Below are 26,485 nucleotides of genomic sequence, written 5' to 3' on the forward strand. Positions count from 1 at the left end.
AATCCACCCTGAGCTGGAGATGGCCTGTGGGCGGGGCCGGAAGTGGCACGGCCCGGGGCCGTTACGGGGCGGGGCCGGAAGCGGCGGGGCCTGGGGCCAGTGCGGGGGCGGGGCCTGGGGCCAGTGCGGGGGCGGGGCCTGGGGCCAGTGCGGGGGCGGGGCCTGGGGCCAGTGCGGGGGCGGGGCCGGCGCCAGAGCCCCGTCTGCGGGCGGAGCGCGAGGAGCCGCGGGCGCCCCGACGCGCGCGAGCGAGGACGGACACGGGGCGAGGGCCGCCGGTGAGAGCCGGCCGGGGCGGGCGGGGGCCTGAGGCGGCGGGGTGGGCCGGGGCGGCGGGGGCCTGAGGCGGCGGGGGCCGGGGCGGGCGCGGGGCCTGAGGCGGCGGGGTGGGCCCGAGCGGGCGCGGGGCCTGAGGCGGCGGGGCGGGCCGGGGCGGGCGCGGGGCCTGAGGCGGCGGGGGCCGGGGCGGGCGCGGGGCCTGAGGCGGGGTGGGCCGGGGCGGGCGCGGGGCCTGAGGCGGCGGGGGCCGGGGCGGGCGCGGGGCCTGAGGCGGCGGGGTGGGCCGGGGCGGGCGCGGGGCCTGAGGCGGCGGGGTGGGCCGGGGCGGGCGCGGGGCCTGAGGCGGCGGGGTGGGCCGGGGCGGGCGCGGGGCCTGAGGCGGGGTGGGCCGGGGCGGGCGCGGGGCCTGAGGCGGCGGGGTGGGCCGGGGCGGGCGCGGGGGCCTGAGGCGGCGGGGCGGGCCGGGGCGGGCGCGGGGGCCTGAGGCGGCGGGGTGGGCCGGGGCGGGCGCGGGGCCTGAGGCGGCGGGGTGGGCCGGGGCGGGCGCGGGGGCCTGAGGCGGCGGGGCGGGGGCCGGGGCGGGCGCGGGGCCTGAGGCGGCGGGGGCCGGGGCGGGCGCGGGGCCTGAGGCGGCGGGGCGGGGGCCGGGGCGGGCGCGGGGGCCTGAGGCGGGGTGGGCCCGGGCGGGCGCGGGGCCTGAGGCGGCGGGGCGGGCCGGGGCGGGCGGGGGCCTGAGGCGGCGGGGCGGGCCGGGGCGGGCGGGGGCCTGAGGCGGCGGGGTGGGCCTGGGCGGGCGCGGGGCCTGAGGCGGCGGGGTGGGCCGGGGCGGGCGGGGGCCTGAGGCGGCGGGGGCCGGGGCTGGCGCGGGGCCTGAGGCGGCGGGGCGGGCCGGGGCGGGCGGGGGCCTGAGGCGGCGGGGGCCGGGGCTGGCGCGGGGCCTGAGGCGGCGGGGGCCGGGGCGGGCGCGGGGCCTGAGGCGGCGGGGGCCGGGGCGGGCGCGGGGCCTGAGGCGGGGTGGGCCCGGGCTGGCGCGGGGCCTGAGGCGGCGGGGTGGGCCCGGGCGGGCGCGGGGCCTGAGGCGGCGGGGCGGGCCGGGGCGGGCGGGGCCTGAGGCGGCGGGGGCCGGGGCGGGCGCGGGCCTCAGGCCGCACGTCTAGCCCCCGGCTTCCCGGGAGCCCCGAGCCCGGCGTGGCGCCGCCGGGGCCGCGGCTGAAGGGGCGCACGCCTGACCCGTTGCGGGCCCGCAGGCCTCGCCGCACCATGTGTGGGCGCACATCCTGCCACCTGCCCGGGGAGGCCCTGGCCAGAGCCTGCGCCTACCGGGACCGGCAGGGCCGGCGGCGTCTCCCGCGGTGGAGGGATCCAGAGAAGTACCGCCCGACCTACAACCTGAGCCCTGGGTCCCGCGGGCCCGTGCTACTCTCGCGACTGCACCTGGAGAAGGTAAGCGCGGGCCGGCCCGGCCTCGCCTGGAGCCTCCGCGGGGCTGGGGGAGGCCGCCTCAGCCCGCCGGCAGCCTGGCCCCGGTAGAGAAGCGCCGTGCGTGGCGCCCGCGGAGCTGTCCGCAACGCCCTCCGACCGGAGATGCGCACGCTGCAGAATCGGCCGATCCATGTCGCTACTTCAGACAGGCCCAGTCTGTGTCAGCCTTACAGGGAGCGTGAGCACATCGTTTAAAGACGGCGGCTGTCGAGCCTCGGCAGTTAGGGTCCCTTCAGTGTCCTGTGCCAGTGGAGTTAGGGTCCCAGGCCTAGAGTTCTGGGAATGTGCCCACTTCTCATTCTCAAAACTGGGTCAATGGGCTGGGAAGGTGGCTCAGTGGTAGAGCGCTTGCCTTGCATGCATGAGGCCCTGGGTTCGATTCCTCAGCACCACATAAGCAGAAAAATCCGGAAGTGGCACTGCTCTGTCTCAAGTGGTAGAGTGCTTGCCTTGAGCTGAAGAGCTGAGGGACAGTGCCCAGGCCCAGAGTTCAGGCCCCACACAAAATAACAAACAAAATAACAACAAAAAAAAAACTGGGTCAATCCACCTCAACGCAGAAAAATGTAGAAAATAAAACTACTTTGTTTAGGGTTTTTTAGGTCCTTTGTGTTTGTTTTTCTCCCAGTCCTGGGGGCTTGAACTCCAGCTGAGCTTCATTTGCTCAAGGCTAGCGCCCTACCACTTAAGCCACAGCATCACTTCTGGATTTTTTTTTTTTTTTAATATAGTGCAGAGGAATGGAACCCAGGGTTTCATGCATGCAAGGCAAGCGCTCTACCTCTAAGTCACATCTCCAACCCTTTTTTTGTGCCAGTACTGGGGCCTGAACTCAGGGCCTGAGCACTGTCCCTTAATTTCTCAAGGATTATCACTCATCACTTGAGCCATTCTTCTACTTCTGACTTTTTGCTGGTTAATTAGACAAAAACCAGAAGTGAAGATGAGGTTCAAGTAAATGCTAGAGTGCTAGCCTTGAGCACCAGAGCCTAGGACCTGAGTTCAGGTCCCATGACAGGCACTAAAAATTTTTTTTGTTTTTAAATTTTGTATGTGTATCAGTACTGGGGCTTGAACTCTGGCCATTCATTCTTGCTTGGCTTTTTTACTCAAGGCGCACGTTACCATTTGAGCCATACCTCCACTTTGAGCTTTTTGGTGGTGAAAGATGAATTTCCTGGAATTTTCTTTCTTTTTTTTTGGGGGGGGTGGGGGGAGTCCGGTCCTGGGGCCTGAACTCTGGGCCTGGGCACTGTCCCTCAGCTCTTCAGCTCAAGGCTAGCACTCTACCACTTGAGCCACAGCACCACTTCTGGCTTTTTTCTTTTTGCGTATGTGGTGCTGAGGAATCGAACACAGGGCCTCAGGCATGCAAGGCAAGCGCTCTACCACTGAGCCACTTTCCAAGCCCTCAAGCCCTTTTAAATTTTTTATTTATTTTTTGCCAGTCTTGAGGCTTGAATTCAGGACCTGGGCACTGTTGCTGAGCTTCTTTCGTTCAAGGCTATTGCTCTACCATTTGTGCCACATTGCTACTTCTGGCTTTTTCTGTGTATGTGGTACTGAGGAATCAAACCCAGAGCTTCATGCATGCTAGGTGAGCACTCTACCACTGAGCCACCTTCCCAGCCCAATAATCTTTTTTTTTTTTTTTTTGCCTGTCATGGGGCCTGAACTCTGGGCCTAGGCGCTGTCCCTCAGCTCTTGCTTTTTCTGTGTATGTGGTGCTGAGGAATTGAACTCAGGGCCTCATGCATGCAAGGCAAGCACTCTACCACTGAACCACCTTCCCAGCCCAGGAATCACAGTTTAAATAACTTTTTTTTTCTGGTGATTGAACTCATGGCTCCATAAATGGTAAGCACACGCTCTGTTGGTGAGCTACACTCCTAACCCCAACATTAATCTTCTTGGTTGACTGAAGCCATTTACATGAAATGGTTTTTTCTTGAGTCATTTTTACCAGATACACACCTTACTTCCCTATTGAAACTAGTTTTGTGTGCTGGTCCTGGATATTGAATTCAGGGCCTGGGCGCTGTCCCTGAGCTTTTTCACTCAAGGCTAGCACTCTATTACTTTGGGCCATAGCACCACTTCTGGTTTTCTGGTGCTTAATTGGAGATGAGTCTCATGGAATTTCCTGCCCAGGTTGCCTTTGAACTGCAACCCTCAGATCTCACTCTCCTGAGTAGCTAGGATTACAGGCATGAGCCACCAGCACATGGCTATTTAAACATTTTTATTTTTATTTATTTTTTTGGGGGGGGTCCAGTTGTGGGGCCTGAACTCTAGGCCTGGCGGCTGTCCCTCAGCTCTTCAGCTCAAGGCAAGCACTCTACCACTTGAGCTACAGCGCCACTTCCAGCTTTTTGCTTATGTGGTGCTGAGGAATCGAACCCAGGGCCTCATGCATACAAGGCAAGCACTCTACCACTGAGCCACCTTCCCAGCCCCTAAACATTTTTAATGAGAAGAAAATCAAAGAAAGGAAAAGAGAAATCAAGGGAAAGGAAAAAAAGAACATAATTGAAAGAAAGCTATAAAGTAAAAAGGAAGAAAATGATTAAGCATATTAGTTTTATTATTTATTTTGTTGGTCATGGGGCTTGAACTCAGCCTGGGTGCAGTCCCTCAGCTCTTCAGCTTAAGGCTCTACCACTTGAGCCACTTCCGGTTTTCTGAGTGGTTCCTTGGAGATAAGAGTCTCATGGACTTTCCTGCCTGGGCTGGCTTTGAACCTCGATCCTTAGATCTCAGGATCTCTTGAGTAGCTATGATTACAGGCGTGAGCCACCTGTGCCCAGCTTTAGTTTTATTCTTTTTTAGCCCTTGTTCTTTCCTTAATAGCTCTGGAGAATTAGTGACTGTTTACTGGAAAAAGACAACATGGGGGCTGGGAAGGTGGCTCAGTGGTAGAGCGCTTGCCTTGCATGCCTGAGGCCCTGGGTTCAATTCCTCAGCACCACATAAGCAAAAAGAAAAAAGCCGGAAGTGGTGCTGTGGCTCAAGTGGTAGAGCGCTAGCCTTGAGCTGAAGAGCTGAGGGACAGCACCCAGGCCCAGAGTTCAGGCCCCACAACTGGACCCAAAAAAAAAAAAAAAAAGACAACATGGGCTGGGAATGTGGCTCAGTGATAGAGCGCTTGCCTTAGCACTCATGAGGCCCTGGGTTCGATTCCTCAGTTCCATATAAACAGAAAAGTCTGGAAGTGGTACTGTTCTCAAGTGGTAAGAGCGCCAGCCTTGAGCAAAAGAAACTCAGGGACAGCGCCCCGGCCCTGAGTCCAAGCCCCTGATAAGAAATACAGGAAGATTGTGACTTGCCATATAAGTGATTGACATTTGAGACAGGTCCAGCAGTCTCCTCACTCCATAAAAAGATATTGGAACCTTGAGGAGAGAAAGTTGGTCTCCCAAACAGCCCAAGACTGTGTCAGTGGTATGGATTTGCTGAAGTTGTGTTTGACTGTAGGTCTGTAATAAGTTTTGTTACAATGGCTAGGGTTTATTCAGGTAGCTAATGGCTCAAGCATTAATCCTAACTAGGCAGTAAGCTGAGAACACAAGGATCCCAGTTCAGAGCTAGCCTAGGCTGAAAAGTCTGAGAGACTTAATTTCCCAATTAACCAGCAAAAAGCCAAACTAGAGATGCGACTTAAGTGGTAGAATACCAGCTGTGAGCAAGGAAGCTGAGAATCCAAGATTCTGAGTTCAAGCTCCCAATAGTGACAAAAAAAGAAAAAAGAATTGCTTGGTTTCTTAATTTGATACTTTTTCTCAAACCTGTAAATCCTAAAAATTAGAAGCATTTCAGCAGTTCATTCATCCAAATCCCAACGGCCATCTCCAGTATAGATTGCAAATTTGCATTGAAAACCACTGATTTGCAAATTACTTCCTCTTTCATTTTCTACCTTAAGGACAGTGGCAAAGATGACTTATGCTAAGCAATTTTTTCAGTATTTTGACCTCTCAGCTATATTGTGTCCCTGGCTCTCACCTTTGGATTTGGTTTACAATTGTCCAGTGAACACACTTGAGTTAAAAGAGACCAATAGGCCAGCGGCCAGTGGTTCACGGCTGTAATCCTTACTACACAGGAGGCTGAGATTTGAGGATCTTGCTTTGAAGCCAGCCCAGGCAGGAAAGTCCCTAAGTCTGATCTCCAATTAACCATCAAAAGGCCAGAAGTAGAGCTGTGGCTCAAGTGGTAGAGTGATAGCCTTGAGCAAATGAAGCGCAGGGACAGTGCCCAGGCTTGAATTCAAGCCCGAGGAGGGCCACCACAAAAAGAGGGAAATTGTAGGAACCTCTGCAAATAAGGATGTTTGTGTGAGTGTGAGTGAAGGGAATTGGGAATTAGTGGATACTGAAGGAAATAGGGTGAATTTTATAAGGAGCACAATGGAGGGGTTGTGTTTAAACAAAAGGAAATCTTTCTGAGATATTGCCATTGTTGATTCCTTTCTTTTTGTTGTTGTTGTTGGGCAGGGCTTGAACTCTGGGCCTGAGCACTGTCCCTCAGCTCTTCAGCTGAAGGCTAGCACTCTACCACTTGAACATCAGCCCTATTTCCAGCTTTTTCTGCTTATGTCGTGCTGTGGAATCGAACCCAGGGCCTCATGCATGCAAGGCAAGCACTCTACCACTGAGCCACCTTCCCAGCCCTATTTATTTATTGTTGGTCTTAGGGCTTGAACTCTGGGGCCCAGGCTCTGTCTCTCAGCTCTTCAGCTCAAGGCAGTTGCTCTACCACGTGAGCCACAGAGCCACTTCCAGTTTTTTTTTGTTTTTTTTTTTTTTTTTTTCTGGTGGTTAATCAGAGATAAGAGTCTTTCGGACTTTCTTGCCCAACCTGGCTTTGAATGGTGATCCTCAGATCTCAGCCTCCTGAGTAGCTAGGATTATAGGTGTGAGCTACCAGTGCTGGGCTTAAAGTTGTTTTTTAACTAGGCTTCCCTTTTTTTTTTTCTGTTTCTTTGTTTTACTTTGTTTGCTGGTCCTGGGACTTGAACTCAGGGCCTGGGTACTGTCCCTGAGATTCTTTGTGCTCAAAGCTAGCACTTTACCACTTGAGTACCACATTTTCTGAGTAGTTTATTTGAGTTTAAGAGTCTCACGGACTTTTCTGCCCAGGCTGGCTTCCGAGATCCTCAGATCTCAGCCTCCTGAGTAGCTAGGATGACAGCAGTGAGCCACCAGTACCCAGCTTACTTGTTTGTTTGTTGTTTTTCTTGCTAATGTACTCTGGGGCCTTGAGCCCTCATTTTTTCACTCACAGCTAGCCTTTTACCACTTGAGCCATGTCTCCATTTCCAGCTTCAGCTCTTTAATTAGAGATAACAGTCTCTGAAGCCAGGTGCTGATAACTCACGCCTGTAATCGTAGTTGTTGAGAAGGCTGAGATCTGAGGATCGTGATTTGAAGCCAGCCCAGGCAGGAAAGTCTGTGAGACTCTTATTTACAATAAACTACTCAGAAAAAGCCAGAAGTGACAATTGGGCTCAAGTAATAGAGTGCTATCCTTCAGCACAAAGAGGCTCAGGGACAGCACCCAGGCCCTGAGTTCAAGCCCTAGGACCAGCAAAAAAAAAAAAGTCTCTTGGATTTGTCTGTTTGGACTATCTTTGTGCCAGAATTCTCAGATCTCAGCCTTCTAAGTAGCAAGGATTATAGGCGAGAGCCACTGGTACTAGGCTGTGGTTTTTTGTTCTTTGTTTTTGTCAGTCCTGGGCTTGAACTCAAGACTTGGGCACTGTCCTTGAGCTGCTTTTGCTCAAGGCCAGTACTCTACCACTTAAGCCACAGCACCACTTCTGGCTTTTTCTGTTTATGTGGTTTTGAGGTATTGAACTGAGGTCTCACACGGGGTAAGCAAGCATTCCACCTCTAAGCCACATTCCCAGCCCTGTGGTTTGGTTTTTAACATAGGGTCTTACGTAAGCCCTGGCTGTCTTTGAATTTGCACTACTTCTGCCTCTACCTTTCTAGTGCTGGGATTATAGGCCTGAGCCCCATGCCTAGATGACCCTTTCCCATTGAATCATCTTGTAGTCTTTGCATTTCAAGAGTAGTGATAGTGTAGTACATGTGCTAAGTTTGCTTTTTTTAATTTCAGATGGTCTTCTTGATATTAACGTCTTTTCTGTGGCAGGACTCAGACTCGTCAGAGCGGGTCATTGCTCTCATGCGATGGGGCTTGGTCCCTTCATGGTTCAGAGAAGGTGACCCTTCTCAGCTGCAGTTCAACACCACCAACTGTCGTAGTGACACTATGATGGAGAAACGATCATTCAAGGTAGGTGGAAGGCACATTCTCTCTCTCTACACAAACGCACATGTGCACACATGTTTGTAATGAGTACTTTGCATGCCTGAGAAATAAAGAAAGATCCCAAGGAATATTCCCAGTTGATAATATTGAATACTGTTCTGTTTAGTAACAGACAAATAGGCCAAAATTGATTTCAAACAGCTGTCTTCTATGGCTTGGCTGTGCTCAGCTACCAACGTCTTTGGAAGTTCTGATGTGCTTGTAAATCAGATGACAGGTGGAAGTGGATGTCAGGACGGCTTGTTTGTTGTTTTTTTTTTTTTTTTGGGTCCGGTCGTGGGGCCTGAACTCTGGGCCTGGGCGCTGTCCCTCAGCTCTTCAGCTCAAGGCTAGCACTCTACCACTTGAGCCACAGCGCCACTTCCGGCTTTTTTTTCTGCTTATGTGGTGCTGAAGAATCGAACCCAGGACCTCATGCATGCAAGGCAAGCGCTCTACCACTGAGTCACCTTCCCAGCCCAGGATGGCTTCTTTACCCATGCCTCATAATTGGGCTAGAACATCTGGAAGCCTTTCCACGTACTCAAGCCTGAAGCATCTGGGTAGATATGCTTCAGTATGCCTCAGTCACCACAGAGAAGGTAAGACAGGGTTATACAGCTGTGACCTGGCCTCCGCACAGCATCCCTCCTCCTACCGCTGTCTGTCTGGTTCAGGACAGGAGGCTGCAGGGCCCAGGGTGTGTGTGCTAGGAGCCAGCTTCAGAGATGGCTACCGTGTGTACCACTGGTTACAGAAGAACTGGTCACTTGCATACACGTTATTTCAGCCTTTCAACATGTGTGTGATTGAGTGGGGAGACATTAACTTCTCTCAGGATGAAGTTTGGTAGTCTAGGTCCTTGCCTAGTGTTCCAGGGTCTTAGATTCCATCCCAGCACTAGTGAAGAAAAGGAAGAAAGGTAATTCCTTTAAGATCATCTTAGACCTGAAGTTTGGGGTATTTTCTTGTTTTGTTGCTGCTGCTGCTGCTGGTAGTAGTAGTCCTGGTGCCTCAAACTTGCTCAGCTTTCTTGCTCACAGCTGGCACTCTACAAGTCATTTGAGTCACACTTCCAATCTGGCATTTTGCTGATTAGATGGAGAAAAAAGTCTCATAGAGCCAGGCTAATGTAGCTCATACCTGTAAACCTAACTACTCAGGAGGCTGAGCTCTAGGGATCAAGGGTCAAAGCCAGCCCAAGCAGATAAATCAGGGAGACTTCTATTTTCAAATAACTAGCAGAAAGCCAGAAGTGGAGGTTTAGCTCAAATGATAAGAGTGCCAACCTTGAGTGAGAAATCTGTGAGGCTGAGTTCAAGTCCCAGTACTTAGCAGGAGAGGACTCTCGGATTTCACAGCCTGGGCTAGCTTCAAACTGAGAGCTCAGCCTCCTGATAGCTAGGATTACAAGCCTGAGCCGCTGGCACTTGCTCATTTTATTTTTGTTGTTGCTGGTCTTGGGGCTTGAACTCAGGGCTTGGGAGCTGTTCCTGAGCTTCTTTGTGCTCAAGGCTAGTACTCTACCACTTGAGCCTGCTCCACTTCTGGCTTTTCTGAGTAGTTTATTATAGATAAGAGTCTTATGGACTTTCCTTCCTGGGCTTATTTTGAACTGTGATCCTCAGCTCTTAGCCTGCCAAGTAGCTAGGATGACAGATGTGAGCCACTAGCACCCAGCTTACCATCCTACTTTCTGTCTCCATGTACTTAACTGCTCTAGATAGCTCATCAAAATAGAATTGTAAAATGTTGTGGCTTTTGCTTCACTAAAAAAAATATCTTCAGGTTTTATCTACATTATGTAGCATGTATCAGACTTTCCTTCTCATGTCTGAATTTTTTTTTTTGTCGGTCATGAGGCTTGAACTCTGGACTTGGGCACTGTCCCTGTGCTCTTCAGCTCAAGGCGAGCACTCTACCGCTTGAGCCACAGCGCCACTTCCGGTTTTCTAGTGGTTAATTGGAAATAAGAGTCTCACGGACTTTCCTGCCCAGGCTGGCTTTGAACCCTGATCCTCAGTTCTCAGCCTCTTCTGTAGCTAGGATTGCAGGCTTGAGCCACTGACGCCCAGCTCTGAATAATATTTTGTTTGAATAATGTTTCATTCACCTTTTGTTATCCATTTATCAATTGGGGGGGGGGGATGCATTTTGAGCTCACCTGTTGACAATTGTGAATAATGCTGCTATAAATATGGGTATACAAATATCTGTCCAAGTTATGCCTCTAAAGTTTATTTACTTGCTGTCTTTATTATTTGTCTTGTCAGTTGTGGGGCTTGAACTCTGGCCTGGGCCTCAAGACTAGCACTTTGGGTCATAGCACCATTTCTGGTTTTCTGCTGGTTAATTGAAGATAAGAGTTTCACAGGACTTTCTTGCCTGGGATAGTTTTAACCAGCTATCCCCAGATCTCAGTCTCCTGGAGCTAGGATTATAGGTATGAACCACCAGTGCCCGGCTTTTATTATTGTTAAAGTAATTTATATTTGAGGTCCTGGGTACTGAACTTAGTGTGTTGTATATGTTAGGCAAGTGCTGTATACTTGCTACACTCCAACTCCGGTAAATATTTCTGTTTACATATTTACTTACTTTGGTAGTACTAGGGTTTGAACTTGGGGCCTTATGCTTACTAGGCATGCATTCTTCCTACTGAGCCACACCTACAGTGGTTATTTTGGGGGGAGAGTCTCACTGCCTGTCCAAGCACATGCTGGGGACAATCTGCCTATTGTGAGGCTCCCCGTCATAACTAGGGTCATAGATGTGTGCCACCACACCTCTCGAAGCCTGGGCTGGCTTCGAACTGAGATCTTCCTGATCTCAGCTTCTCAAGTAGCTAGGATTATAGGCCTGACTCACCAGAAGACTGAGATCTGAGCATCATAGTTTGAAGCCAGCCTGGGTAGAAAAGTCCATGAGATTCTTATCTCCAGTGAACCACTCAGAAAAAGCCAGAAGGGGTACTGTGCTAGCCTTGAGCACAAAAGCAGCTCAGGCCTCAAACCTCAGGACCAGGAAAAACAAAAACAGAATGACATCCCCAGCCTTGAACCTGAGATTTTTTTTTTTAATTTTTTATAGGTATTATAAAGGTGATGTACAGAAGGATTACTGTTTTGAACCTGATAATATATATATATATTTTTTTTTTTGAACTCAGGTACATACAACAGAACCCTATGAAACATAATGATCGCCTTTCTTTCTCAGGTACCTCTGGGAAAGGGACGACGCTGTGTTGTCTTAGCAGATGGATTCTACGAGTGGCAGCGCTGTCAGGGAACAAGCCAGAGGCAGCCATACTTCATCTACTTTCCCCAAGTCAGGACAGAAAAGGTATTAGCAGCTGCACTAACAATGCATTTTTGGAAAGGACAGGGAAACATATCACAGTCATGTGCTATATGAATTGTTTCAGTCAGTGATACAGTGCATGTGTATCGTGGCTGTGCCTGAGCCTGGCGGTGTAGGGAGGCTGTACTGTGTGCGTTTGTGTGAGTACACCCTATGGTGTTATGCAACAATGAAATTGTCTAGTGATGAATTTCTCAGAACTACCTCATCATAAGGGATATGTGACTATGAAGAAGAATATTTTTCCCGGGCGCTGGTGGCTCACACCTGTCATCCTAGCTACTCAAGAAGCTGAGATCTGAGGATTGCAGTTCAAAGCCAGCCCAGGCAGGAAAGTCCTAAAACTCTTATCTCCAGTAAACCACCAGAAATAGCACTGTAGCTCAAGTGGTAGAGCACTAGCCTTGGGCTGAAGAGCTCAAGGATAGCGCCCATGTCCAGAGTTGAAGCCCCAAGACCAAAGAAATGTCTCATAAACATTTCTTCAATAATAAAGACATATGGTGAACACAAATTTGTAATTTGATAATCTGAGAAATCAGAAGGCTGAGGCAGGAGAATCTTGACTTTGAGGCTGGCCTGAGCTATGTAGTAAGACCTGTTTCAAAAAAAAAGAGGGGGGGGCTGGGAAGGTAGCTCAGTGGTAGAGCGCTTGCCTTGCATGCCTGAGGCCCTGGGTTCGATTCCTCAGCACCACATAAGCAAAAAGAAAAAAGCCGGAAGTGGTGCTGTGGCTCAAGTGGTAGAGCGCTAGCCTTGAGCTGAAGAGCTGAGGGACAGCGCCCAGGCCCAGAGTTCAGGCCCCAGGACTGGACCAAAAAAAAAAAAAAATGGGGTGCCAGTGGCTCACGCCTATAATCCTAGCTTCCTAAGAGGCTAAGATCTGAGGATCGTGGTTTAACTTCCACTGTTTCCCTGGCAACTAGAGACAAGTACTCAGGAGAGAAATCATGAGGGAAGGCCTCCTTCTGTATGCATGCTGTACAGCAACAGCCTGGAAGCCCAGTCTGCTCCTGTTTTCTCTAAGCATTAATGAGGTCTGCAGAGACCCTGTGAGTCAACACAAACCCCTTGATTTCTGCAGTGCCTGGGGGTTATAGACTCTCAGACTGCCCGTGATACAATTTTAACATATTGATAATTACATCAGAGTTCTATACTGTTTGTATGAAGCCGTGTTTTCCTTCTGTTGCCATCAATAAACTAGTATTTGTGTTGTTTCAGAGAGGTTATCTCTGCTCTTCTTCAGGCTCCAGTCTTGTTGATTGACCAGCATCTCAAATCACTGATATAACCTTAAAAAAATGTATGATTTTGTAAATTGCCTAGCTTTTTTCTTACTGTTGGAATATAAGTAATGCATTTCTCAGCCTTCAATATTACAGGTTTTAAATGGAAGCTTCAACGGTGTATAGAAGTTGGCCTGGTGAGAAAGGGGGTGGGAAGAGTTTTGTGAAGAAGACTGCTTCAGCAACCTACACAGAGGTGTAGGTTGCATGAGACCTTCATTTTACAAACAGGGGTTTGAGTTCAAGTTACCTGTGTGGGCCCGAAAATGCCAAATGAGGAAGGTGTTTAGGAACTGTAAGCCTCAACTTCAGAGCTATTTGCCACCAAGCCCCTTTTTATTAATGACAGTGGATCAGTGATAAAGAATGGGCTGAAGCTGGGTACTAGTTACTCACACTTCTAATCCCAGCTACTCAGGAGGCTGACATCTGAGGATCACAGTCCAAAGCCAGCCTGGGCAGGAAAGTCCCTGAGACTTACCTCCAATTAACCACCAGAGAAGGAAGTGGAGCTGAGGCTCCAGTGATAGAGCACTAGCCTTGAGCATAAAATCTTAGGGACAGCATCCAGGCCCTGAGTTTAAGCCCCATAACCAACAGAGAGAAAGAGAGAGAGGGAATGAGAATGGGCTGAATTATTTCTAAAATGACTGCTTTGTGGTCTGAAGAAGCTCCTGCTGTGCTTATGGGAGGGCTGTTGAGTGTGTCTAATCTTCCCATGTGTTCCAGTCAGGTAGCAGTGGTGTGATAGGCAGCCCAGAGAACTGGGAGAAGGTCTGGGACAATTGGAGGCTGCTGACAATGGCAGGGATCTTTGACTGCTGGGAGCCCCCGGAGGGGGGAGACCTCCTCTACTCCTACACCATCATCACAGTGGACTCCTGCAGAGGCTTGAGCGACATCCACCACAGGCAAGACACTTCCTCTGCTTTTATTTGTGTTGTTTTGGGGCTTGAACTCGGCCTGGGTGCTAACCTTGAGCCTCTTCCTGCTCAAAGCTAGTGCTCTACCACGAGCCACAATGCCACTTCTGGTTTTTGAGTAGTTAATTGGAGATTAGAGTCTCCAGGAGTATGAGCCACTGGCACCTCTGACTCTCTGAAATCTGAGGATTGCAGTTTGAAGCCAGCCCGAGCAGGAGATTTTTATTATTATTATTATTTTTTTTTTTTGTACTGGGGTTTGAACTTGGGGGCCTTGAGCTTGTTAGGCAGCTTCTTACCACTAAGTCACATCCCTAGACCTATGAGACTCTTACCTCCATTTAGCCACCAAAAAGTTTTTTGTAAGTGGAGCTGTGGCTCCAGTGGTAAAATGCTAGTCTTGAGGGGAAAAAAAAAGCTCAGTGACAGTGTCCTGTACCACGACAAAACAAACAGAAAACAAGTACCTTTAAAAAATAGTACCAGCACACAAAAGAAAAATACATTAAAGTAGTCCTAGCTACTTGAGTTTGAGCTAGAGTTCTGGCTCAATAGTAGCATTCCAGCTTGAGCAGAGGGCTAAGGGACAGTTTTTAGGCCCTGAGTTCAGTTGAGCCCTAGTTCTGGTACATGTGTGCACATGCACATGCGTGCGCACACGCACACACACACACCATTTAACTGTTAATGTGGATGTTTGTGTGTGTGTCTCCTAAAATCAATTGTACCATTGGCCAGGAAGTATAAGCTATTTGTATTAGTATTAGTTATACTAGTATTAGCTATTTGCATTGTATTAGTCTAGAACATAAACTTGTTTTTTTGCCAGTCCTGGGGCTTGGAACTCAAGGTCTGGATGCTATCCCCGATCCTCTTTATGTTCAAGGCTAGCGCTCTAGCACTTGAGCCATAGCAACACTTCCAGCTTTTCCTGAATGATTTTGTCTCATGGACTTTTCTGCCCGGGCTGGCTTTGAACCTTGATCCTCACATCTCACCCTCCTAGGTAGATAGGATTATAGGTGTGAGCTACCAGTATGTAGCTTAGAGCATAGCAACTTGTTTTAAACATTTGATCTACTGCGTAACCTCCTTCATCCTTTCATACCATTTTCATATATACTTGTGGCCTTTCTTCACTGAAGATAGCTTTGGAAAATTGTTTGAAACCACCACGATTATCATTAAAAGAAGTTAATTCTGTGGTATCTGATGTCCTGAAAGGTCCAACTTTTTTTGAGATAGTTTTTGTCATGTATACTGGTCCTTCTCTACATAGTCTCAGAACTTGGGAGGCTGAGGCTGAGCATTTCAAGTTTGAGGACAGCCTAGGCTAACATAGCCAGACCCTGTCTCAAAAAGACCAGACAGCTACATGCCTGTCTCTCCCAGGGTTGACTCTTGTGCCCTCGGGAGGCATGTGACAGACAGTGTGCGGCTTCTCCTCAGATGACCAAGGGAGGCATCAGTGAAATCTGTCTTTCTACCCTCACTAATGGCACTCTTGACCTCTTGGCTAGGATGCCTGCCATATTAGATGGAGAGGAAGCAGTCTCCAAATGGCTCGACTTTGGTGAGGTCTCATCTCAGGAAGCTCTGAAGTTAATTCATCCCACAGAGAACATCACTTTCCACCCGGTCTCTCCAGTGGTGAACAACTCTCGAAACGATACTCCTGAATGTCTGGCTCCTGTCAACTTGATGGTTAAAAAGGTAGGGGGCGCTATTAGTCCCCTTGTAAGACTTTGGTGACAAGCTTTCACAGTCAGCACTTTGAACTACCCAAAATGCTCACACTCCTTAGGCAGACAGTAACGGAGCAGTTGTGCCTCTGGAAAACTCTCCCAAAATGTTAACAGTAAGGTTCCATTGCTCCACTGCAATGGCTGAACGCTTATCTAGTATGTTCAGGGTCCTGGGTCCCATCAAAAAAAGAAAATGTAGTTGGGTGTGGGTGGCTCATTCCTGTAACTCCAGCTACTTAGAAGGCTGAGATCTTAGGATCACCATTGGTTTTTTGTTTTTTGGTGCTGGCCCTGGGACTTGAACTCAGGGCCTGCCTGGGCACTGACTCTGAGCTTCTTTTGCTAAAGGCTAGTACTCTACTGCTTGAACCACAGCTCCACTTTCAGCTTTTTTGGTAGTTTATTGGATTTGAGAGTCTCATGAAATGGAGTGCTGGTGGCTCATGCCTGTAATCCTAGCTACTTAGGAGGTTGAGATCTGAGGAAAGTGGTTCAAAGCCAGCCCAGGCAGAAAAAGTCTCACGGGCTTTCCTGCGCAAGCTGGCTTCGAACCACAATCTTCAGATCTCAGCTTCCTCAATAGCTAGGATTACAGGTGTGAACCGTCAGTGCCCAGCAGGATTGCTATTTGAAGCCAGCTCCAGCAAAAAAAAAAAAAAAAGTCCATGAGACTCCAGTTAACAACCTAAAAGCTGGAAGTAGAGCTGTGGCTCAAGTGGTAGAGCTCTGGTCTTGAGCAGAGAGAGCAAGTGCCAGGACTGGCACCCAAAAAAAAAAAGTAAATACATATATTCACTTTGCATTCGTGGTTGCACTGTCATATTTTGGAGAGGCAGCCTGATGTTAATCCAGAACCTCTGCTTGGAATAGGCGTTGCTGAACGGAAATGCCTGTGGTCCCTGATTGTGGTGGCTGTGGAAGCGTACATTTCCCTGGCTTTCTTTTTTACTTGTATTCTTTCTGCTGTGCCATTTCTGGGCTTGAACTAAGGGCCTTGAACCTTTTTTTTTTTTTTTTTAGAATTTATTGTTAAGCCAGGCGACAGTGGCTTACGCCTGTCATCCTAGCTAATCAGGAGGCTGAGATTGAGCATCATGGTTCAAAGCCAGCCGGGACAAGAAAGTCTGTAAGACTCTTATCTCCAATAAACCACCAGAAAACCGGAAGTGGCTGGGAAGGCAGCTCAGTGGTAGAGTGCTTGCCTTGCATGCATGAGGCCCTGGGTTGGATTCCTCAGTACCACATAAGCAGAAAAAGCCAGAAGTGGCACTGTGGCTCAAGTGGTAGAGCGCTAGCTTTGAGCTGAACTGCTGAGGGACAGCGCCCAGGCCCAGAGTTCAGGCCCCACTACCGAGAAAAACAAACCCAGAAAACCGGAAGTGGCGCTGTAGCTCAAGTGGTAGAGCACTAGCCTTGAGCTGAAGAGCTGAGGGACAGCGCCCAGCCAGGCCCAGAGTTCAGGCCCCACAACTGACCAAAAAAAAAAAAAAAAAAGGCTATTATAGAGGTGATAATACAGAGGGGTTACATTTACATGTGTCAGGTAAGAGTACACGCCCTCATTCTCCCCCATTCCCTCCTCCCATCCCCCCACTAGTTATGTACATAGTTCACTTTCATCAATGTCAGTGCCCCACTGCCATACTTTTTCACCCTTTTTTCTCAGAAGGGCGTTTCACGCTTGCCTAGTTTTTTTTATTTTTTAATTTTTTTTGGGTCCGGTCGTGGGGCCTGAACTCTGGGCCTGGGCGCTGTCCCTCAGCTCTTCAGCTCAAGGCTAGCGCTCTACCACTTGAGCCACAGCACCACTTCCGGCTTTTTTTTTTTTGCTTATATGGTGCTGAGGAATCAAACCCAGGGCCTCCGGCATGCAAGGCAAGCGCTCTACCACTGAGCCACCTTCCCAGCCCTTTATTTATTTATTTTTATTTTTTATTGTGAAAATACCGTACAGAGGGGTTACAATTACATGAGCAAAGTAATGAGTACATTTCTTAGCAAGCATTGTTGCTTCCTCCTTTGTTTCCCCTTACCATCCCTGCCCTCCCATCTCCGCGCCCCTGCCGACCCCCCCCCCAGTTTCTTGTGGCTTTCTGGTTGTTCCTTGGAGATAAGATTCTCATGAACTTTTCTGCCCAACCTGTGTGTGTGTGTGTGTGTGTGTGTGTGCGCGCGTGCATGCGTGCGTGCGTGTGTGTGTGTGTGTGTGTGTGTGTGTGTGTGTCTGTCTGTCTGGTTGTTCCTTGGAGATAAGATTCTCATGAACTTTTCTGCCCAATCTGTGTGTGTGTGTGTGTGTGTGTGTGTGTGTGTGTGTGTGTGTGTGTGTGTGTGTGTGTGTGTGTGTCTGGTTGTTCCTTGGAGATAAGATTCTCATGAACTTTTCTGCCCAACCTCTGTGTGTGTGTGCGTGTGTGTGTTTCTTTCTTGGTACTGGGGCTTGAACTCTGGGCCTGGGCACTGTCCTGAGCTTCTTTTTCTTTTGCTCAAGGATAGCGCTCTACCAGTTGAGCCACAGTGCCACCTCCGGCTTTTTCTGTGTATGTGTTACTGAGGAATTGAACCCAGGATTTCATGCATGCTAGGCAAGCACTCTACCACTAAGCCACATTCCTAACCCCCTCAGCTGGTTTCAAACCATGATCCTCAGATCTCAACCTCCTGAGTAGCTGGGATTACAGTCCTGAGCCTGCTGGTTTTCTCTTTCTTTCTTTCCTTCCTTCCTTCTTTTTTTGTCGGTCATGGGGCCTGAACTCTGGGCCTGGGTGCTGTCCCTCAGCTCTTCAGCTCAACACAAACACTCTACCACTTGAGCCACAGTGCCATTTCTGGCTTTCTGGTGGTTTATTGGAGATAAGAGTTTCAGTCTTTCCTGACCAGGCTTTGAACTGCGATCCTCAGGTCTTAGCCTCCTGAGTAGTTAGGATTACAGGTGTGAGCCACTAGTGCCTTCTGGTTTTCTTACATGCTCCTACTTGGTTCCAGTAAATTACTTCATTTCTCTAAGGCTGTTTTCATTGTCTGCAGCCTTCTCTGCTGGCTACTCTTGTTCTTAGAGCACGCTGAATGCTGGTTCCTAAGGTCTCTTTGTGCTCTTTGGACGGTCTTCCTGAAAAGGTCAGGGTGGGTGGTAAAAACTTCTCTCTTTCCTAGGAGCCCAAAGCAAGTGGTAGTAGCCAGAAATTGATGCAGTGGCTGGTCACAAAGTCACCCATAAAGGAAACCCCCAAAGCCCTCTTGAAGAAAGAGTTGGATGTGCCTCAGTGGTCCAGTCAGTTCCTGCAGAAGAGCCCACAGCCATCCAAGAGAGGCAGTGGGGCAGGCCTCCTGGATCGATGGCTGAAGCAGGAGCAGAAGGAGGAGGAGCCCAAGGCCAAGCGACCTCACAGGCAGTGACAGACTCTCACAGACCCAGGCTGGGCCTGCTCCATTCCCAAAGGGGACTGCTGAGAGCAGCCGGTGGACTCTCCATCCAAGCCCTCCCTGCTGAGAGTCCAATCCCGTGCTGCTAGCAGAACTTCTTTTTCTCAACCCCAGGACTCCTGCTGTCTTTTAAACTTAAGTTCTTACATGTATTTTGTTATGAATAAAGTACATTGGATAAACCTTGGTCTGCACCTTTAGGTGATGCTGGCGGGGGAATTCTGGGTCATCCTGCGGATTGTCTGGGGGGGCAGTGGACTTTGTGAGGAAAGGTCTACAATGGGGCCAGGTGGAGGCTCCTTATGTCATCTCTTCAGTCAGGACTTGGGGGTGTCTTGAATGGTTTCATGTAGAACCAGGCTGACCCAGTGACTCCTGTCTGGAATCCAAGCTACTCAGGGAGCTTAGACAGAAGGGTTGTGATTCAAAGCCAGCACAGGTAAAGAAACCAAGACTTCCTAGTGGCCAGAAGTGGGAGTGCTCCGTGCACTGGGAGCCTGAGGTCACCCGTGGGTGGGTGGGTGGTGCGCCACCACACCCCCCTCTACCGGGGGGGACGGCCCTCCCCAACTAGTGCAACCTGCTGCTATATGAAGGACATCTTTCCCAGTGGCCTCTACCAAATCCCACTGTCGAGGGAGCGATGATCATTTTTGTGACATCTGCAGTGACACCCGAGGAAACGCATCCCAGCACCCACAGCTAGGGAGGCCGGTGTCGGCCCCTCACTGGCCGCGCAGGCCTGGGGTCAGGCTGGCCCTGGAGTGGATGGCCAGGCAGGGCCCTGGCTGCTTTGGGCGCCGGGGGCCCCAGGCCGCCCTTGGCTGGGGTTGAGGACGGGGCCAGCGGGCAGCCGGAAGGGCGCTCTGGCCCAAGGCGTGGAGCGCTGGCCTGGAGCCAGAAAGCTGAGGGACAGCGCCGTCCTGAGTTCAAGCCAGGCCCAGCCCGGGGCGGGGAGGGGGACAGGCGGGGGGGGGGGGGGGCGCCCTGCAAGCGTCCCGGGGCGGGGAGGGGGACAGGCGGGGGGGGGGGGGGTGAGGGTGAGGGGCGTCCTGCACGCGGGCCCGGGGAGGGGGACAGGCGGGAGTGGGGGGCGCCCTGCGGGGGACAGGCGGGGGGGGTGGGGGTGGGGGGCGCCCTGCGCGCGGGGCGGGGAGGGGGACAGGCGGGGGTGGGGGTGGGGGGCGCCCTGCGCGCGGGGCGGGGAGGGGGACAGGCGGGGGTGGGGGTGGGGGGCGCCCTGCGCGCGGGGCGGGGAGGGGGACAGGCGGGGGGTGGGGGGGACGCTGCCCGGCCCGGCCGCCGTGGGCCTGCCCGCCCCTCCCGGCCCCGCCCCTCCCCACTCCCCGCCCACACCCCAACTGGGAGCTATGGCCTCAGGCACTATGCAAATCAGGGATCCTGGTTTCTGCCAATCAGAGGGCGCCTCTCCGGCCCCGCTCCCCGGCCCGCCCGCGCTGGCCCCGCCCCGGGCGCCCGCGGACTTAGCCCGTGGAATGGGGACGACTCGGTTTCCTATTCGCATGGTCCATGAATGGCTTCTCTTTGTTTCCCTCTTGGTCACCGGGGCACTGCACCCTGGGGGGGACGGTGGGGCTGCGTGCTGGGTGGCTGCGCGCTGGGGGGGCTGCGTGCTGGGAGGGGCTGCGCTCTGGGGGGGCTGCGCCCTGGGGGGGCTGCACTCTGGGGGGGCTGCGCCCTGGGGGGGCTGCACTCTGGGGGGGCTGTGCCCTGCGGGGACTGTGACCTGGGGTGGCTGTGCCCTGGGGGGCTGCGCCCTGGGGGGGCTGCGCTCTGGGGGGGCTGTTCTCTGGGGGGGCTGCGCTCTGGGGTGGCTGCACCCTGGGGTGGCTGCGCCCTGGGGGGGGCTGTGCCCTGGGGGGACTGTGACCTGGGGGGGCTGCACTCTGGGGGGGCTGCACTCTGGTGGGGCTGAGCTCTGGAGGGGCTGTGCTGAGGGGGCTGAGCCCTGCGGGGGGTCCTGCACTCTAGGGGTCTTGGCTCCGGCCCTGAGCTGCCCCCTCCAGCTCTCTTGCTAGAGGCTGGTGCTCTACCACTTGAGTTGCACAGCTCCATGCTTGCTCTTGGCTGGTTAGCCTCGGGGACTTCCCTGCCTTGCCTGACTGGAAGCCCGATCCTCAGATCTCAGCCTCTGTGGACCCAGGAGTACAGGGGCCCAGGGCAGTGGAGTCTTAACACAAAACAAAAGTGTTCAAAGGTGTGACTAATCTTCATTTACCTTATACTTGAACCATGCCTCCACTCCAACTTCTTGCTGCTAACTGTAGGTAATAAACTCAGGGGCAGGGACTTTTCTGCCTGGGTTGGTGTTGAATCAGGATACTCAGGTCTCAGCCTATTGAAACATCCGGGATTACTGGCCTGATCCACCAGCACACAGCTGAGCTGTACTTTAGATAGGCATCATGTTGCAGCAAATGCATTCCTATATAAGAACATATTGGGCTGGGAAGATGGCTCAGTGGTAGAGCGCTTGCCTTACATGCCTGAGGCCCTGGGTTCGATTCCTCAGCACCACATAAGCAGGAAAAAAAAAAGCCAGAAGTGGCGCTGTGGCTCAAGTGGTAAAGCACTAGTCTTGAGCTGAAGAGCTGAGGGACAGTGCCCAGGCCCAAAGTTCAAGGCCCACAACTGACAAAAGATAAGAGGGCTGGGAAGGTGGCTCAGTGGTAGAGTGCTTGCCTTGCATGCCTGAGGCCCTGGGTTCAATTCCTCAGCACCACATAAGCAGGAAAAAAAAAGCCAGAAGTGGCGCTGTGGCTCAAGTGGTAGAGCACTAGCCTTGAGCTGAAGAGCTGAGGGACAGCGCCCAGGCCTGGAGTTCAGGCCCCACGACCGACCAAAAAAGAAACGACATATTGCTTATAGGTTCAGGTTTCATACATGCAGTCCTCAGAAACTTTTCTAAGTCACCAGCTTTACTACTGTCAGATTGCGTTTCAGATTTTCACTTGTTTTAGAGTTACTTGAATCTTGCCAATGTGTAATGCACTTTATCAGCGTAGTGCTTTGTCTCTTGTCCTCTAGGTTTTGTTTGCTTGTTTGTTCTTTGTGCCAGTCCTGGGGCTCGAACTTAAGGCCTAGGCACTGTCCCTGAGCGTTCTTGCTCAAGGTTAGGGCTCTATCACTTGAGCTACAGCACCACTTCTGGCCTTTTCTGTTTATGTGGTAAGGAGGAATCGAACCCAGGGTTTTATGCATGCTAGGCAAGTACTCCATCACTGAGCCACATTCCCAGCCTCAAGGATGCATCTCTGCTACCTGTACTTCTGCATGGAACCTGGGAACTGGGGGGAGCCCTCCTTCCTGCCCCAGACCCACACCCATGGTGGGCTCTGGAGTAGAAAATCCTCCTGGATGTGGTTGGCCCTGTTGTCCTGGGCCCTGACGGGGCTCTGACCGCCCTTGGGATGCTGTTGACTGGCTCTCCTGCCTGTGTGTGAATCCTCAGCGGCCCTCTCTCCCATCCCAGCCTGGCACAGTCCTGAGGATCCAGCCAGGAGTGACTGACTGTGGAGGAGTCCTTCCATGTGGGATCTCTTTTTATCAGCTCCTCAAGACTTACTCCTTCCACCTTGCAAGTGGCGTGTGGTCCTGGCAGTGTCTGTGGGAGACTGGGGTGCGGATGGAGATAAATGTTTTTCCCCAAAGCCTGCCTGAGATCTTGAAGTGGCTTATGAGGCTAGTTTGTTAGCAGGTGAGTAAATCTCTGCCAGGCACTGGTGGCTCACACCTGTAATCCTAACTACTCAGGAGGTGGAGATTTGAGGATCTGAGGATCGTGATTTGAAGCCAGTGTGGGCAGGAAAGTCTGTGAGACTCTTACCTCCAATGAATCACCAGAAAACCAGAAGTAGGGGGCTGGGAAGGTGGTTTAGTGGTAGAGTGCTTGCCTTGCATGCATGAAGTGCAGGGTTCAGTTCCTCAGTACCACATACACAGAAAAAGCCGGGAGTGGCGCTGTGGCTCAAGTGGTAGAGTGCTATTCTTGAGCAAAATAAGCCCAGGGACAGTACCCAGACCAGCTCTGTCTCACACACACCAATCTTTCTTTGCTCCTTTTTTTTTTTTTTTTTTGGGTCTGCTGTGGGGCTTGAACTCTGGGCCTGGGCGCTGTCCCTCAACTCTTCAGCTTCCTGTTTTCTGGTGGTTTATAGGAGATAAGAGTCTCAAGGACTTTCCTGCCTGGGCTGGCTTTGAGCTACGATGGTCAGATCTCAGCCTCCTGCTTAGCTAGGGTCGCAGACATGAGCCACCATGCCTGGCTTTCTTCATTCCTCTTGAGATAAGGAAACTGAGAGCAGACTAAAAGCCCCTGGTAGAGCCAGGCCCACCACCTGACCCAGCCTTGTGGGTTAGGTGGGATGAGGGTGCCTGGGCAGGGGGCCCTTGGCCATTTCATAAACCCATTGCCTCCAGCCACATTGGGCAGCAAGCTTTCCTCCGAGTGCTCCGCTGCCTTCTGTAGCCACTGGAACCAAGGCTCCTTCCAGGGCAAAACAGGAAAGAAGCAAAGAGGCTCATGTTTTGTGAACATGGCCCAGAGTCAGGTACGCTCTGACATGGACCACGGCGGGTGTCCTAGGGACAAAGCTGTGGGCTTTGCACACATCCCTCCCAGGCAGCAGCCAGAGGGTTCAGTGGAGCTGTGTGGCCTTCACACAGCCCAGGACAGCATCCAGGACCCAGAGCCCCAGAGCACAAGGCCCACACAGCACGAGTCCACGGCTTTGTCCCAGGTGCTCTCAGAGATGCAGATGACCAGACAAGGCAGGTGTTTTGGTCAGCCCAGTGGGGTTCAGTGAGCAAGCTGGAGTGGCCGGTGACCCTGGGCAGGGCATGGGAAGAGCCCCCAGCTCTAGCCCTGGCTCCAGATGGGGCTGGGTGGACACAGGGCTCCTGGAGAACTTGGACTGCAAGGACAGACTCCATCTTCGACCTCAGGGCCTCTGCTCCACAGTGAGCAGAGCACCCCTCCCAGCGCAGCCTGGACAGCCCTAGGGAGGCCTGGACAGCCCCAGGGAGCCTGGACAGCCCCAGGAGACCTGGACAGCCCCAGGGAGGCCTGGACAGCCCCAGGAGGCCTGGACAGCCCCAGGGAGGCCTGGACAGCCCCAGGGAGGCCTGGACAGCCCCAGGGAGGCCTGGACAGCCCCGGGAGGCCTGGACAGCCCCAGGGAGGCCTGGACAGCCCCAGGGAGGCCTGGACAGCCCCAGGGAGGCCTGGACAGCCCCAGGGAGGCCTGGACAGCCCCAGGGAGCCTGGACAGCCCCAGGAGACCTGGACAGCCCCAGGGAGGCCTGGACAGCCCCAGGAGGCCTGGACAGCCCCAGGGAGGCCTGGACAGCCCCAGGGAGGCCTGGACAGCCCCAGGGAGGCCTGGACAGCCCCGGGAGGCCTGGACAGCCCCAGGGAGGCCTGGACAGCCCCAGGGAGGCCTGGACAGCCCCAGGGAGGCCTGGACACCACCAGGAGACCTGGACAGCCTCAGGGGGCTCAGGACTCCGCCTCATGTCTGCTCCCCTTCTAGCCACCCCCACCCCCTTGCTTCACTTGCTCCTCCTCTTGGGGTCTGGGCAGCTGCTGTCATTCTGGGGACAATCTGTGGACAACATGGTGTCCACCCAGCCTCCTCTCCTTCGGCAGGACCGGTCGGTGAGCCGCGGACCTAGGGCTCAATTCAGGCTGGGACCCATCAGGCCCCGGCCCCAAGCGTGGCCCACCGGGGAATTGGCCATTCTTTACTGGACCTCCCTCCTTGCCCCCCTCCCCCGCCGGACCGAGCGCCCCCCTCCCTGCCCCTTCCCCCCTCCCCCCCGCCGGACGGAGCGCGCCCTCCCCCAGCCCGCCCCGCCGGACCGAGCGCCCCCTCCCCGTCCCCCGCCCGCCCCGCACAGGACCACCAGATGCTCGGAGGCTGAACTCTTTATTGCGCCGCGGAGGCCGCGCGGAGGCCGGGGAGGCCGCGGGCGCGGCCGGCCCGTTGGCGCCGCCGGGCTGGTAACCATGGCGACGGCTTTTACCGAGGGCGCGAGCCAATAGGACGTCGCCGGGGCCGTTTCAAACACCCGGAGCGAGCGGCGGGCGGCGGCGGCGCGGGGGAGGGGGGCGCCGGGGCCGCGCGAGCCCGGTCCGGGCCCCCGGGACGGGCGCCGGCGCCCGCTCACTTGCGGGTTCGGGGCGCGCCGGGCTTGGCCGCCTTCTTCGCCTTCTTGGCCCCGGCGGGCGCCGCCTTCGGGGCCGCGGCGCCCTTGCCCGGGGCGGGCGCGCGCCGCTCGGGCCGGGCCGGGCCGGGCCTGGAGTCCGCGCGCCCGGCCTGCGGCGCGGCGGCCTTGGCGGCGGCGGCGGGGGCGCCGCGGGCCGCGCCGGCCTCCAGCTTCTTGCGGTTGAGCTTGAAGGAGCCGTTGGCGCCCGAGCCGCGCACCTGCAGCAGCGTGTCGTTCTGCACCAGCGCGCGGACCGAGTACTTGAGGTAGGTGCGCCCGTTCTGCTGGTCGAACCACGGCAGCTTCTTGGCCTCGGCGTGGATGCGCGCCAGCGAGGAGCCGCCGCGCTCGCCCAGCCGCCGGATCGTCTCCACCACCAGCTGGCTGTAGCGGCCCGGCTGGTTCTTCTTGCGGCTCCTCCGCTTCCGCGCCGGGGCGGTGGGGCCTCCGCGGGCCGCCGCGCGCGCGCCCTCGGCGCCGGTGGGCGGCAGGGCCTCCTCCAGCTCCACCGACATGGTGGCCAGCGGGTTGGCGGCGGGCGGCGCGCGGGCGCCGGGGGGCCGCGCCGGGAAGAGGAAGGCAAGGGGCCGGGGCGGCGCCGCGGGGCCGGGGGCGCGCGGCGGCTCCGGGCGGGAGCGGCCGCGGCCGGGCCTGGGCCCGGGCGGCAGGGCTGGGGCGGGCGGGGAGGGGCGCGCGGGCCGGGGTCCCGCCGGGGACCGGGGCGGGCGGGCCGGGGCGAGGCCGAGCGAGCTGCGCGGAGCCGGGGCGCGCGCCGCGTTCTGGCGAGGACGGCGCCCCGCCCCGCTTTTATTGCCTCTCGGCGGACCGCGTTGAGAGCACCAACAGCCGGGGCCCGGCCCGCGCCCGCCGAGAGCTTCCTGGGGCCCTTCCGGGGCCGCCCGCCCCCCGGCCCGCGCCCGCCCGGCCTCGGGGCGCGGCGGCCAGCGTCGAGGGGCGCGGGACGGGGGGGCGCGGGACGGGGGGGCGCGGGGCGGCGGAGGTCACGGGGCCGTGCGGAGGGCGCGGGGCGGAGGGCGCGGGGCGGAGGGCGCGGGGCGGAGGGCGCGGGGCGGCGGAGGGCGCGGGGCGGAGGAGCGGGGGGGGGGGGGGCGCGGGACGGCGGAGGAGGGGGGGCGGAGAAGGGGGGGCGCGGGACGGCGGAGGAGCGGGGGGGCGCGGGACGGCGGAGGAGCGGGGGGGGCGCGGGGCGGAGGAGGGGGGGCGGAGGAGGGGGGGCGCGGGGCGGAGGAGCGGGGGGGGGGCGCGGGGCGGCGGGGGGCGCGTGCTGGAGGGCGCGGGGCCCGGCAAAGGGACAAGGGCTGGGGATGCGGGGCCGGGGCTACGTGGCCCCCGCTGGATCCGGGCCGCCCGAGGCCCGGCCGGCTGCGGCCCTGGGGCCTGAGCGGTGCCACGGCCCCACGCAAGAAACTTCCGCGTG

General features: G+C 54.9%; 2 protein-coding genes across 2 annotated transcripts; one reads left to right on the forward strand and one right to left on the reverse strand.

Annotated features, from left to right (window-relative positions):
- The first annotated feature begins 214 nt into the window (after nt 1-214).
- Hmces (5-hydroxymethylcytosine binding, ES cell specific) lies at nt 215-19,001 on the forward strand. The gene is made up of 7 exons (XM_042670340.1): nt 215-278; nt 1,527-1,722; nt 7,918-8,061; nt 11,296-11,421; nt 13,458-13,639; nt 15,172-15,364; nt 18,550-19,001. Exons 2-7 carry the CDS (start codon nt 1,540-1,542, stop codon nt 18,790-18,792), a joined length of 1,071 nt encoding a protein of 356 aa, XP_042526274.1. The 5' UTR covers nt 215-278; nt 1,527-1,539; the 3' UTR covers nt 18,793-19,001.
- A 6,003-nt stretch (nt 19,002-25,004) lies between these two features.
- On the reverse strand, nt 25,005-25,648 carry LOC122099855 (histone H1.10). Its single transcript, XM_042670351.1, has one exon. It carries the CDS (start codon nt 25,560-25,562, stop codon nt 25,005-25,007), a length of 558 nt encoding a protein of 185 aa, XP_042526285.1. The 5' UTR covers nt 25,563-25,648.
- Nucleotides 25,649-26,485: the final 837 nt, after the last annotated feature.

Source organism: Dipodomys spectabilis, unplaced genomic scaffold (genome assembly GCF_019054845.1).
Source record: "Dipodomys spectabilis isolate Male_0828 unplaced genomic scaffold, ASM1905484v1 ptg000541l, whole genome shotgun sequence".
NCBI classification, from domain to species: Eukaryota; Metazoa; Chordata; class Mammalia; order Rodentia; family Heteromyidae; genus Dipodomys; species Dipodomys spectabilis.